The sequence below is a fragment of the Eretmochelys imbricata genome, chromosome 5, assembly GCF_965152235.1.
Source record: "Eretmochelys imbricata isolate rEreImb1 chromosome 5, rEreImb1.hap1, whole genome shotgun sequence".
NCBI lineage: Eukaryota > Metazoa > Chordata > Testudines > Cheloniidae > Eretmochelys > Eretmochelys imbricata.
Window position 1 is genome coordinate 89,517,385 of NC_135576.1, and position 15,429 is coordinate 89,532,813.

The window sequence follows — 15,429 nt, forward strand, 5'->3', positions numbered from 1 at the left end:
TTATTATTAATAATTAACTAATTAGGCTGGTACTCAGAGATCCCAACCAAAATTGGGGCCCCATTGTGCTAGGCATGATAAAAACACATAGTAAGAATCAGTCTCTGCCCCAAAGAGCTTATAATCTAAATACACAAAACAGGATGGGAGAAAAAAAATAGAGGTACAGAGAAGTAAAGTGGCTTGCACAAGGTCAAACAGCAGGTCAGTGGTAGAACTGGGAATAGAACCTAATCTCCAGGCTCCCAGTCCTGTGCTACTAATATGGAAAATAAATACAAAATAGCATATTGTGCATGTGCAGTTTCTAATTTTCAAATACCTCTACCTTCATTTTTAAAGTATTTGATATATTAAATTGGCACATAAATATAGCGACAATTACATACAATTAGATCCTACATACAAAGGAAAGTCGAAAAGTTAGAAAACCGTTATAATATTTGGTAAATCCAGGGTTTCCATTTTTTCCATAGCTATTTTTATGCTATCTTTGTTCAGATATACTCAGAGCCCTCCCTTGGGTAGTGCGACTCGGGGCGACCGCCTCAGGCCCCGTGCTTTGGGGGCCCCGCCTTTCGATAAAATTGGGACTGTCCTGATATTTAGCCCTTTGTCCAGCATCCTGACCGATGTATGATTGGGACGCGATTTGTCCCAATATTCAGATGAGGAGGTGGGTGGGGAGGTTAGGTGGGAGGCAGGCAGGTAAGCGGGGTGAGGAGGCAAGCGGTGGGCAGGGAGGTGAGGAGGCGGGAAGGGGGTGCAGAGGCAGGCGGACGGGTGGATAGTGAGGAGGAGAGCAGTGGTCGGGTGGCACATCGGACAGATGGCAAGGAGGCGAGCAGCAGGCAGCTGGGTGAGGAGGCAAGCAGCAGGTGGGCGGATGGCGAGGAGGAGAGCAGTGGATGGGTCGGGGGGGTGTAGAGGGCAAGTGGCGGCCAGGCATGCCAGCGAAGAGAGGCTGATTTGTCCTGGGCCCCACGCCCCGCTACAGACAGCCCTGGATATACTGAGTAACTTATCATTCCTAAACCAAATTTCTTCAAATATGTCAAAGTCTGCCATGAAAATAGCAACAGATCATACAAAGCCCTATTAAAGTTTGCGCGGGAACGTCAGAACAACAGTTACATCAGCTTCTTGTTAGATATTCATATATTCATGGCACAATCGCCTGGAGATTAGCTGATTGACAGGTTGGCACTAGCTGAGGTGTCAACTAACACTGAACTGTCTCATTCTGTCAGAGAGGGAAGAGTTTAGAAGATTTGCAAAAAGGAAAACTCTGCCATGATTTACACAAAAATATTTTTTCTTCTTTCAGTGAAATTTTTAACCTGTTTTGTCCATATTTTTAGAAAAGCAAAATCAAGCATTATTGGGTTCCTTCTATTCCTCTGAATCACGTTTTACTTTCTTTGCTATTTATTTTTCTATACTTAATATACATTAGAGACATGTTAAAATGTCAGCAGTGTGATGGTGCTACACAATTACAGAGTATATTGTAGTTGGCAGTATTCCCCACTTTAGGTCAGGGCTGCTCAATTCCAGCAGATAAGTGGACCAGAAATACAGAATTTCGACCTGAAATGATGGTTCTGCACTTCTCTTACCGCATCAGGGAACTGCTATCTACACAGGATATGTCACATAGTGTCTATGTTAAATAACCATCAGTTCCAGACTGCTGTTATCAGACACCAATTTTTTTTAATTGCCATTACCACAGCTAGTGAGAGACATGGCAATTCTCCTCCTTTCTGTCCTCCTCCCTAGCTCACCATCCTTTCTGTATCTCTCTTCTTCCTCTCTTAATATAGTCTCTTCTCCCTCTTAAAGTTCACATAGCCATCACATTTTCAAGTCACCCCCACACTTGGCCATTCTTTTTCTTCATAATTCCTTACCTCGGTAGCCTCAGACATTTATATGATCTATCTGACCCCACTTCTAACAGAAGTAGGGGGAGTTAGAGAACAGAAGAGAGATAAGCAGTTAGGCAGTCCAGTTCTCTGTGGCTCCTACCGTGGTGTTACCACAGAGATTGAGTTACTATGGAAAGACAGGTCCCAGCAAAATGTAAAGGGCCTAAGGTTTGAAAAGGAGATAATAAAATAAATATGTATTGGGTGACCCACAATGGCCAACTTTATGACTGCTAGAACTTCAAACTCTTATGTATTTGGAGAGCTTGGAATATAGGACATGAGCTACAACCCACCCAGATTCTGCTTCCAGAAGTGAGTGAGCGGTGGCGATTGTGGTGGGAATCAGTCTGAGAGTTGCTTAGACTCTTGGGTTCTATTCACTAATCTTGCTTGTGTGCAAGGCTACCCTGTTAATTCCATTCCCTTTTTTGCGGTAATGAGTGGGAAATTATCCTAGTTAGAGATGTTTAAAAAGTGAAAACCTATTTTCATGAAAAAATTTCTGATGTTGTTTTAGTTTCAAAGTATTTGAAACTGATCCATTTTTCATTTTTAAAAATATGTTTCAGTATTTTTATATACCCAATATTTGCATAGAAATCATTATCAAAAATATTACCAAAATACTGTGAATTCCTAAAACCCTCAGCACAGCATCAGAGCAAGTAAGATTATATTAGAGAACTTTCTAATCTAATTTGTTCCTTCTTCCTCTCCCCGATTCCATCTTATCTCTTCCTCTTCCCCTCCCTTTCTTTGGGAACAAAAGCTCAGTGGCTGAATGCTTCTCCCTTTTCAGAAATCCACAATAAGCAGATACAGAAAATGAACACTTGGCTAGATTAGACAGATCTGAAGACAGCAATCTACCCAATAAGCAACTGCCAGACCTGCTAAGCCTCAGACTGGATTTTGAGGGCTATCATCAAAACCCCGGGGCACATTAGACACAAACCAGATTTTGGACCCAGTAGGGAGGAATATTTTACAGAACCAATCCAAACTTTCAAAATGTTTTGGTTCATAGTTTGGATTGGCTCTCATTTTATTTGAATCAGTATATCCCTTCTTAGATTTTTTTAAGTCTACTCAAAGTGTTGTTCCAAGCCTGGCCTATAACCATGACAATGTCTAATTGAATGATGGAAAAGAGCTATTTCTCATTTGGTGTACAACCCACAGACCTTCCTGCAGCCATATGGTAGCCTCTCAATTTCTTCAGAATTTGAGTTTTCTTTTTTAATAATGACTAAATTTCTATCCTCTTTTCTGGCTGTGAAGCCATCCTTCAGAATGCAAACCAATGAAATAGTGTCTGCTTGATTCTATAGATAGACTGCCTCAAAACACAGCTTATAGTTCTGAGTGTGCACTGCCTTCGTATAAAGACCTCTCAACAGTCCTGGGTTGTGTGGGACCAACTGGCTTTGACCTACAAAATACCCTGACCCAGCTGAAGCCACTCCTGTCCTGCAGGCCTGACTGGGCTCAGCTCCCCAGCACAGGCCTTGAAACTTGGCCCCTGGCACATACAGTTGCAGGTCCACTCACTCAAATCTGGCTTGGCAACCCACCTCTCCCCCACATCAGGGGCACTGGGCCAAACCTGAGTGGCATTACAACCAGTGCATCAGGGGCCAAGCCCAGTCAGCCCCATGGGACAGGAGCTGCAACGCTGCCTCTGTGGGGTAAGTACAGGGCAAGCTCGCTTTGAAACCACAACTCTGTGCCTTCCACCCCCACAGGGGCAGAACCTCCCCCAGCTTTATTAACTTTAAATGTTAGGAGGTATGCATATATTTCAACAATGTTTTAACTCGGAACCGTGATGATAATGTCACGTGTCTAATCAGTCAGAAACTACTTCTTGACTATTTAAGAATAATAATAATAATAATATATGCTGAAATATGTTACTTACAAGTATCTAAAATATTAAAATTAGGAGTGGAGCAGAGACCTTTGGCTGCAAATGCCAGGAGAGCAGAAGATAGTCATGGGCCTTTGTCTGCAGCTCCCACAAGACCAGAGGTCTTGGGTGCAGTCATGAAGAGAAACAGAATGTCTTTTCTGTTTTCAGATTTCCCAAGTGTTTCAGTTATCCCTATGCTGAAAAATCCAGACAGGCCTTAAAATTAATTTGATGAAAGGTTCAGACACTTTCAAAGGGACAGAAATATGTTTGCAAACACATCACAAACTGAACCCAAAAGACGAGATGAACAAGATTTATCTAGAATTGACGGATTCACAATGTTCCAATGCATATTTCTTGAGAGAAGCTTACTGAATTTCTTTATATACCAGTATGCTTGACAAACAATAGATATCCAGAGTTACATAAGAGGACTGCTATTTGGAAACATCCTCTTTGGAAATACCAGCCAGCAGTTCTTTTCCGTTATGAATCTGAACAACCGCAACAACCATCCTAACAACCTACCTGCATCACATAATGTTTTTGTCTTTAAAGCCTTCGGTTGCAAAAAAGCAGTGCTACTCTTTCCTTTTAACATTCCTTCCAATGTAACTCTCAAGCACATTTTGCCCCTCTAGATGTTTTGTAGAGTACTATGTACATTTACTGTGCTCTGTAAACATAAACTGTATGCATTTACCTCTGCTTAAAGTTACATGTAAATCCATTTGTGAATTAGATGTAGCCCTCAGGCTCCTGGCAAGCCACTCAGTTCTGAAAAGGTTCTGCAGCACTTTTCTACTAATTCTTTGGCTCTTATTACAGTAGATGCATTGTGGTCTAACAATGTGAGCAGAGAACTGGGAAACAGGACCCTTAAGTATCCCCAGATCTGCCACTGACTTCTTCTGTGACCTTAAGGTACTCACAATCTCCCTCTACATCAGTTTACCTACCTGTAAACTAGGGGAAACACTAATTTATATACATCAAAGGGGGAACTGTGTGAATCAATTAATATTTGTAATGCACTTGAGAGCCTCTGCTGAATTATTTGTTAATAATAATAATTATTAAAATAGAGATTTATGCTGAAAGTAGCAAACTTTACAGCTTGCACAAAGACAAAAAGGGGTAGAATGTTTTTAAAACATCTTGTCCAATACTTTACATAAAAAATTAGCTGTAAGTGATCTCAAAAGATCCATAAATTTGATTCAAATAAGTCCAGAAACGTCAAACTTTTTGAACTCCTTGGTTCTAGAGCAGGGGTTCTCAAATTTCATTGCACCGCAACCCCCATTCTTACAACAAAAATTACTACACGACCCCAAGAGAGGGGAACGAAGCCTGAGCCCACCCAAGTCCCGCCACACTGGGCGGGGGGGCCCAAAGTCCGAGTCCCACCACTCCTGGCAGGGTGAGAGGGCAAAGCCAAGGCCCAAAGGCTTCAGCCCCAGGCAGGGAGCCTGTAACCTGAGCCCGCCACTCAGGGCTTGGGCTTCGGTCCCAGGCAGGGGGGCACGGGCTTTGGCTTTACCCCCAGGTCCCAGCAAATCTAAGCCAGTCCTGGCGACCCCATTAAAATGGGGTCGTGACCCACTTTGAGGTCCTGACCCACAGTCTGAGAACCCCTGTTCTAGAGATTATGCAGAATATCCTTGTTTTATTTTAAACTGTCATTATAGACAGAAGAACTGACTAAAATGCTATCATTTGACCCAACAAATATGTTACTTGTATGTATTCAGAGTCCTGTTGCTCCTTTATTATGAAAAGTAAGGTTTTTTATTGCTAGAACAGTTCTGAGAAAGTAAGGTGATTTCTGTTGCAGGTATACATCAAACGAATTGTAAAATAAATTCCAACTGAAATTTCTTTATTAGAGTGGATAAAGAGTAAAGGCAGAAGGAACCTGTGTGGACTTTCACACTTCAGGTTTAATTTGCAAAGCTGGCAGTTGTGAAAATCATAATTTTTTAAACTGAGTATATTTAATATGGAATCATTTACTTAAACAATAAGCATGGAATCCTAAAATGAGATTTTGATAGGTCCTAAATCTACGAAATACTTGAGCATAACATTAAGTATGTGAGTAGTCTCACTGACTTCAGTGGGGCTAGTCACATCCTCAAAGCTTGGGAGGCCTCACTGAATTGGGACCCTGGTCACTTTTCCCACACTTCAAGTGATATTTTATTTTATACATACTTTTATCTTAATAAGGATACTGTTGCAGACTTCTGGGAAAAGGCAAGAACAAAAAAAGGCAAGCCTGCTTCTCTTTTTTGCCCTATAATCTATTGCTCTTGTAGGAAGCCTCAAAAAGGCAGCTGTTTTTAACATATAAACCCAATGTCTTGGGGCTGGATGGAAGCTCCTACTGTGAGCATTAATGCATTTTCTAGTATCACAGTATTAAACAGTGAATCACTGAAATTCCATGTGTTCAGGCCTTGCTTTGTAAAAAAAGGAATGCAACCCATTATGCCTGAATTTAATTTCATTGCACATATACTCATCTGAATCCTGCCCACTAATCCTAATCACACTGCTTAAATAGATTTTTGTGACTCATGACAGAAACAGAAGTATTTAAAAAAAATTTTAAAAAGGTGATATAATATTTATTGAATACTACATCTTCAAAGCATTGTACAAACAAACTAGAAGATATTGTATTTGAAATGACTACAGAATGTCTGTTCCTTTATATTCATTCAAGCAATTTTTTGGAAGATTGGAACCCTAGACTGTAAACTCCTTGGAGAAAGGATTGACATTTTGTCTGCCTATACAGCATCATGCACATATGTGGCATTGTAGAAGTAATAAAACACTGTAACATTATTCCTCCCACCCCATATACTATTAATTGATTTTATTTTTTAAATGAAAACAGAAAGAAAAAATAAATAATGACAACGTTCTATGTGGTGAGGAAAGGAGTTAATCCCTATATTTATAGATGTATCATCTGTAAATCTCATTTCACAACATTTGAAAATAAGGATTCTAATAACTCTTCGTGATCTGAAAACTTGTGATAGGAAATAGTTTCTGGAATACAGCAATTAAAAAATCAACCTACAAGAGACAGAAAAAAAAGCTATAATAGACTATTTCCATCAATCTTTCTGATAAAATGATCAACACATTATCTTTTCCACTCTACAGAAGCATAAAAGCCTTCACACTTCTGTGCAACTCCCATGAGCTGCTTCTAAATATAAGCAGCAAAAACTTCACTACTATCCCTAGGAATCAAATGGGGGGAAAAGATTAAAAACTAAGAGCACTTAGTGATTTAATCTATAAAAATGTCCCAAATGTTCAAAACATTAACCTGGAATAACAACCAAAAATCACTCTAAAAAAGTCTGATGCTACCTGGTGTCCAGAAAGTTATAAAAGCTAAAATGAAGGACAGAGAGCCACTGACACACTTGTAGGATAACAAGCAACTCAACCTCCTCATGCTTCACTCAATACAATGGTAAAAAATGCATGACCTCACTTCATAAAGGTGCCACATCAAATGAATATTCCTTTGGGACCAGAATTATCTACTGATTAGTAATGAATATGAGCAAACATACTCTTTGCTTAAAGCTTGAGTAGGTTCAGTATTAAAATTGTCCAAGTGCTTTATGCACAATTAGAGGGCCAAATTCTGACTTCAGTGAAGTGACTCAATTTCCACTAGTGTGGCTGAGATTGACTGACCGCTCAGACTCTGTTTTGTGGAAGAGTAACAAGAGTTTACTGGAATCTGGTTCCCTACCACCGTCAAACTTGATGGCACAGTTGATTTCTTGTTATTTCTCAACTATCTCCACTGAAGAATCCAACTATTGAAATCCCATTTTAAATATCACGATCCAATGAAATTACAGTTCATGTAATTGTAAACCTAACTTTAAGTACTCTGTACAGCGTCATGTACACTTACAATGCTATATAACAACCAAATCTCCACTCAAATTGCAACTCACAATTTACCTGCCATCAGCAATGTATTTTATATTATGCACAAAGGGGATTTTAAAAGTTGGTTAAGAGAGACTAAACAGGAAAAGATTCTAACTATAAACTCAGTACAGAATTAATAAATGACAAAAGGCTAGTTTGTGAGATATTCTATTCAGTATTACAGATACAAATTGTTATACTATATGATCAGTTTCTTATGCTAGGAAGGAAAAAGAACGCAGAATACTAAGGTGAACGTATCTGTCATTTATATATTCTCTTCCCCCACTACTGCCTCATCGCACTCTCTGACCCTCCCCCTGGACACATACCACCTTTACCCAACATGCAATACAATCCATTACTTCCAGCCCTGAATATGCAAACTAGATAAAGGCAATCATTTGATCCAGGATTAAGGAATGTAATCTTGTTAGGGTTTTGTCTGCCCTTCAGTTTACCTACTTTACTGATCCAGTAGAATTCAGACTAAGGATGAAAAGAAAGCAGTGAAAATGAATGTTTATCTTCTTTGCACAGTTAATGCATTTAATGCATCACTCTGAATTCTTCTCTCCCTGCATATAAAATTAACATGTGTATAGCTGTAGAGCCAATAGTTACATACCTGCCACTCTGGTCTGTGGTCCATGTAACTGATCTTCCCTCTGGCTTTGTTTTGTACCATATCCTTATGGCATGAGGAAAGTCTCTTGGTGCTTGAACCTCTGCTTTCCTTATCTCCAAGCTCCAAGTGCCAGTGGAAAACAGAAGCTCTCCACAACCAGGCGCCTGGCTGCAGTAGGTGTAATAATATAGCTGTTCCCTCCAATGATCCGCAGGTAAAGTCACAAGTTCATGTACAATCTGATTCCTAAGATTTCTCAGCTCTTCAGCATCAGTTAGCTTGGCAGACCTTGTAAATTTTTCAATACCTGGCACAGCAGCAACATCTACCTCCTCGACCTTTAACACAGATAAATCACAGCAGTCCAATACCAGCAAAAAATCTTCACTCCCATGAGTCTCTATGTCACAGCAGTTCTTTGAACTAGAAATCCCAGAAGCCTGTTCCCCGTTGCTATGGTTACCATTTTTATCAGAAGTATCTTTTTCACCTTTAGCACAGACTGAAAAATCATTATATCCTGTTTTAGATGAGCGGGCACTTAGATTTGTCACAGGACTGTGACAAGGTTCAGATGCCCTAATTCTGAATGTTTCATCTGACTGTGAAAGACAGGCTCCTTCCCCAGCACTGCCTCCTTTTTTGCATCGGCTCCCAGGCTCAAAAAAGAGAACTATGGTGCCTTCAATAACTTGGGTTTTAAAATCCACATCTAAGTCCAATACATAATGCTTTACAAGCATGTGGCGAGTGTTGGCCATTAGGGGCAGGTCATCCTTAGCAGGATCTAGCTTCGTCTCCATGTTCCAATTTGCTAGGCAACGGCTTTCAAATTCTTTGTCATTTCTTACATAACGTTTCCAGGACTTTCAGCCTCCCCGTGGCATAAATAACGATTGGTTCATATAAGTTAGTGTAGTGAATTGCAGTTCCACCACTTCTCTCTTACTCTGTAGAAGGGAAAACAATCAAAGAACATTTTAAACAAGTGTTCTGAAATGGATGTATCTAAAAGTTAATAAAAATAACTGTGCTGTAGTTATTAGAATTTCTGTGGACAAATATTGAATTCCTTTGTTTATACTGAGGTAGTGAGCATATTGCTCAAGAAAAGATTTCAGGATCTGGCAACTAGAACAGCAGGCAGTCTAATCTATATGACAATCATAGAAGATGTCCAAGCGAACAGATTTCTCAAAATATTAGTTTGTTAACTAAAGGAAATGAGCTTTAACAATACAGCCTCCTTAATGACACTTTCTTTTCACTGGCAACCCTTTGAAAAAGATAAATTTTTATGCAAGATCAAACTTACTTTATTACAGCATATCTTGTTTTTAAAGATGCTAAACATATCATTTCTAATTTCTTGCCTCAAATGACAGCGATTATTTTTCTACTGTGATTTTAAGTAACAAGTACGAAAGAAGGCTAAATGGCCTCATATGTTTTATACTTTGAGAGTAATAATTTAATATATACAATGTAACTCCAGGGATTAATGTACTTTCTATATTACAACTGCTTTCATATCAGCACTTCTAGTAAATTACAAGAAAATGAGCCAATTTACCAGGAGTGCATTCTAAGTATTCCTCTGAGATTGCTCATGGAGATTTTTCAAATGTATAGTTAGATACTCAAGGTATATCATTACATCTTAATAGCTGGAAACCCATTAACATTCTGGATAATAGCCTTCTTATGGCAAACAAAAGGTCTTCTCACTGGAAAATATGCAAATACCAATACAAGGGAGAAAAACATAAAAATGCATCAACATCTGTAGCAATAAAAGACAGAAGTTCTTGTTCTTCATGGAAGTTTTAAACCAATACATACTTTGTTTTTGCAACATAGTGATTGAGACAACATTCAGATTGTACAAAATCATTGAGCTCACTGATGTTTTCTTTGTTGTAACTGAATATTTTCTAGCACGTTCTATTTCTGTCCATTTATTGAATATATAGTAAGAAACCTTAGAGACAAGAAATTGAAAACCTTGGCTCAAACTCTTAATGCAGCTTCTCTAGGGCAGACTTGCTCAGAATGAGCTTTGAATTTCTGTGTGCATTCTAGGTTTATTTGTCAAAATATACTTGGTGGTTGGCTTTGTTTTCATACCAAAGATTACTACTTTACATCTCTATTACTCAGGCCTGGTCTACAGTACGCGGTTATTTCAGAATTAGCCGAGTTAATTAGAAATAAAACTGATTCCATCCACATGACCAAACAGTTTTTTTCTATTTAAAGGGCTCTTTAATCTGATTTCTGTACTCCACCTCGGCAAGTGGAGTAACGCTAAAATCGAGATCACAGTTCTGGGTTATAGGTACTGTGGATGTAATTCGACGTTATTGGCCTCTGGGAGCTATCCCGGAAGGCTCCCTTGTGACCGCTCTGGACAACTCTCTCAACTCCGATGCACTAACCAGGTAGGCAGTAAAAGCCCCGGGAACTTTTAAATTTCATTTCCTGTTTGGTCACCGTCAGCACAGGAGACCATCAGCACAGTCCACCATCACAGGCGACCATGCAGAGTCCACCATCACAAGAGACCACGCAGTCCCAGATTTGCAGACGAGCTCCAGCATGGTCCGAATGGGAGGTACTGAATCTCATTGCATGTTGTAGAAACAAATCTGTTATGACAGAACGTTCCAAAAAAAGAAATGCGAATAAGTACGCTAAAGTCTTCAGGGCCGTGACAGAAAGAGGCTACTCCAGGGACACAGAACAGTGTCATGCAAAAATCAAGGAGCTCGGGCAAGCGTACCAAAAAGCCAGGGAGGTGAATGGGTGCTCTGGGTCACAGCCCCATACGTGCTGCTTCTACCATGAGCTGCATGCAATTATGGGGGGTCACGCCACCACTACCCCACTACTGTGAGTTGCACGGAGCGAGGAGGATGAGTTATTGGAGGAGGAGGACGACGACAGTGCACAGACGGCAAGTGGGGAATCCATTTTCCGCCCTAGCCAGGAATTAGTCTTCACGCTGGAGCCAATAGCCTCCCCCCACTCCCAAGGCGGGCTCCATGACCCTGGAGAAGGCACTTCTGGTGAGTGAGAGCCTGATCAGAGCCACGAGGTGGGTGGGTGGGTTGTTCGCACTGGGCTGTTCGCGTTTAGTTTAAAGGGCTCATCCCTGCTCAGAGCCTCATTGGAGCCACGTGGTGGGTGCGGGGGGGAAAAGGGGGTGTTGTGTGAAGCGATCATCCCAGGGAGCCTGCAGGCCCTCCTTTTATATGGCAAACCCACCAGGTATTGCTTGTTATGGGAAAGGGGGCCCGGCAGTTTGAAAACATTGAAATGAATGCGGAAGAAGCAGAACCCCGCATGCCCCAAGGGCTTACCATGGCTGCCTGCAAGCTGAATTCTGTTGCCCGACCATGTGTGATGGCTTATTCACACCAAAGTGGCAGGCACTTCAGTATAAGAGACAAAATGCGACCTTGTACAGAAAGAACATGTGCTGTGTACTATGAATTGCCTGTTTCACTGAGAAAGAGTGTCCCCTTTGTTCTCTAAAATGTTATCTTTTAAAATACTACCCTCCCTTTTTCTGCTCCCGCAGGTGCAAATGTTTCAACGCGGCCCCTATCTACTCCGTCCCAGAGGCTGGTCCAGATTAGAAAGCAGAAAAAACGAACTCGGAACAACATGTTCGCCAAGCTCATGCAGTCCTCCCGCACTGATAGGGCTCAGCTGAATGCATGGAAGCAAACAATTGCCAAGTCCCGTAATGCGTTAAATGAACACAAAGAGAGGAGGGACGCACGGGATGAGAACAGCTCATGGGGGAGCAAACTGACTTGCTCCACTGTATGGTGGATCCAATGCAGGAAAGGCAGCAAGACCACAGACTGCCGCTGCAGCCCCTGTATAATCGCCCTCCCTCCTCCCCAAGTTCCATAGCCTCCTCACCCAGATACCTAAGGACACGGGGGGGGGGGGGGGAGGGGGGGAGGCTACGGGGACCCACACACTCAACCCCAGAGGATTGCACAAGCAGCAGAAAGCTGGCATATCTGAAATTTTGATTTGGTTTCTGGACTTTTCTTTCCCTCCTCCTCCACCCCCCTAACCCAATTCCCTCCTCCCACCCGGGTCTACCTTCTGATTTCTCTCAATGTGTTGTGCAACAAATAATAAAGAACGTTTTTTAAACAATTGTGACTTTATTTCCTTTCATGTATATAGGAGGCGGGTAACTTCAAGAGAAACAAACACAACAGTCATGAAACTGGCTTTCAAAGCTTCTCTGATATGCAGCGCGCCTTGCTGCGCTCTTCTAATCGCCCTGTTTTCTGGCTGTGCTAACCTGACCACCAGGCGAGTTGCCTCAACCTTCCACCCAGCCATAAACGTCTCCCCATTACTCTCACAGATATTGTGGAGCACACAACAAGCAGCAATTACAATTGGAATATTGGTTGTGCTGAGATCTAACTGAGTCAGTAAACTGAGCCAGCGTGCTTTCAAATGTCCAAAAGCACATTCTACCACCATTCTGCACTTGCTCAGCCTATAGTTGAACTGCTCCTTACTACTGTCCAGGGTGCCTGTTTACAGTTTTATGAGCCATGGCATTAAGGGGTAGGCTGGGTCCCCGAGGATAACTATAGGCATTTCAACATCCCCACCAGTAATTTTCTGGTCTGGGAAGTAAGTCCCTTCTTGCAACTGTTCAAACAGACCAGAGTTCCTGAAGATGCGAGCGCCATGCACCTTTCCCGGCCATCCCATGTTGATGTCGGTGAAACGTCCCTTGAGATCCACCAATGCTTGCAGCACCATGGAAAAGTACCCCTTGTGGTTTACGTACTGGTCGCCCCGGTGTTCCGGGGCCAAGATAGGGATATGTGTTCTATTGCCCCGCCGCACTTAGGGAACTCCAGTGCATTAAAGCCATCCAATGGTCTGCACATTTCCCAAAGTCACTACCCTTGATAGCAGCTGGTCAATGATTGCGTTGGCTACTTGTAGCACAGCAGCCCCCACAGTAGATTTGCCCACTCCAAACTGATTCCCGACTTACCGGTAGCTGTCGGGCGTTGCAAGCTTCCACAGGGCTATGGCCACTCGCTTCTCAACTGCGAGGGCTGCTCTCATTTTGGTGTCTTTGCGCTTCAGGGCAGGGGATAGCAAGTCACAAAGTTCCATGAAAGTGGCCCTACGCATATGAAAGCTTCGCAGCCATTAGCAATCATCCCATACCTGCAACATTATGCGGTCCCACCAGTCTGTGCTTGTTTCCCAGGCCCAGAATCGGTGTTCCACGGCATGAACCTGGCCCAATGCCACCATGATATCCCAATCGCCACATGCCGTGCTTCTAGGAACGTCTCTGTCCATGTCCTCATCACTATTGTAATCACACTGTTGTCGCTTCCTCGTCCAGTTTTGCAGGTACTGCACATACTGCTGGATAATGTGCGAGGTATTTACAATGGTCAAAACTGCAGCGGAGATCTGAGTGGGCTCCATGCTTGCCGCGCTATGGCGCCTGCACAGGTAATCCTGGAAAAAGGGCGCAAAACGTAGGAAAGTAAAGTGGCAGTCAAGAGGTGCTGTTCGGTTCACGATAGCCAAAAAAAGGCGGGAAATGGTTGTCTTCTGTAGCTTTCACGGAGGCGGGAGCCCAGGACAGACAACATGGAGAAGCTAGGTAGTGCGGCAACAGCGGGAGAGCAGAGTTGGCGGCGGAAGCTGTGCTGCTCGGTTCACGATGGCCGAGCAGAGTTGGCAGCGGAAGTGGTCGATGAGGAAGAGAAAGAGTAGATACTTATAGAGATTACATAGAAAGACGAGAGGAAATGCGAGGTGATTCATAATACCAGGAGAGAAGCGGTGCACCGTACTGCACTGTCTGCTGAAAGCAGTACGGCATCTGCACGCTAAAAAGGCGCAAAACGATTGTCTGCCATAGCTTTCACAGAGGGAGGAGTGACTGATGACACACACTCAGAGAATGTTTTTGCCCCATCATGTACTGGGAGCTTAACCCAGAATTCCAGTGGGTGGCGGGGACTGCGGGAACTGTGGGATAGCTACCCACAGTGCACCGCTCCAACATTCAATGCTAGCATCTGTACCGTGGACACACTCCGCCGAATTCACGTGCTTTAGTGAGAACACACAAGACCGAATGTATAAAATCGGTTCTGAAAATTCAAATACAATAATTTCTAAATAATTTTGTACTGTAGACGTACCCTCAGTCTTTTAAAAAATTGAACTAAGACATAAAATATTTTGGGGATTAGAAATTAAAGAAAGTGGGGAATCATGAGGACATCTAGCCCATTCTCTGCCAATGTAGGAATGTTCTCTACAACATTTGTCTAGTTTCTTTTAAATATCCAAAGTGTTGAGGCATCCCTTGGGATATTGTTTCACAGCCTTATATACCTCACTAGTCCAGAACACCTCAGAGAGATTTGTATGTGGATCTCCCACGGTCTGTGCAAAATAGCGGTCAGGATCAGATTCCTTTATTACTCCTTCCCTCTTTTGTGGGAACCCATGGAGTACTCTCTCTATTTGATTGGTATCCCAAGGGGAAGGGGAAGGCCAAGAAGGGACTAAATTGCCCCCCACACTTCTGCCCAGAAAACAAGGTAACATAGCATTGGGCTGTATTACCTTTTCCATGGCCTTCTCCCTTGGCCAAGGGGTGTTTGGGGGACAGCTAGAGCAAGTGGAAGCCCTGATTGCATGTCTCATGATCCCCTTTAGCACAAACCTTATACCATGCCATGGAACCCAAAGTTAACACACAAGGCCTTTTCCTTAGGAGGATCCAAGTAATTACAAAGAGCTGGGAGGATGGAACGACAGCTCATTTCATACTGGGTGTAACTATATCTAACCCCATGCTCAGAGAACATTTAGGAGGACACTCAAAATTCCTCACTGTATTTCCTTTCCTGAACTCCCTCCTGTAAGTATTTCCACATGGGAGA

At 42.3% G+C, this 15,429-nt stretch overlaps 1 protein-coding gene across 12 annotated transcripts in view; it reads right to left on the bottom strand.

The window, feature by feature from the left end:
* The window catches only part of AOPEP (aminopeptidase O (putative)), a 389,108-nt gene that overhangs the window by 309,394 nt on the left and 64,285 nt on the right, over positions 1-15,429 (bottom strand). For 10 of the 12 annotated variants that reach the window (XM_077817475.1, XM_077817474.1, XM_077817471.1 and 7 more), the window contains one exon: positions 8,456-9,405. The exons of 1 other annotated variant lie outside the window; for it this stretch is intronic. In XM_077817475.1, the coding sequence (XP_077673601.1) occupies positions 8,456-9,258 (803 nt within the window). In that variant the 5' untranslated portion in view covers positions 9,259-9,405. Of the gene's footprint in view, positions 1-8,455; positions 9,406-10,028; positions 10,139-15,429 lie in introns of those variants that run through there. One more of the 12 variants, XM_077817476.1, reaches the window with a different exon arrangement.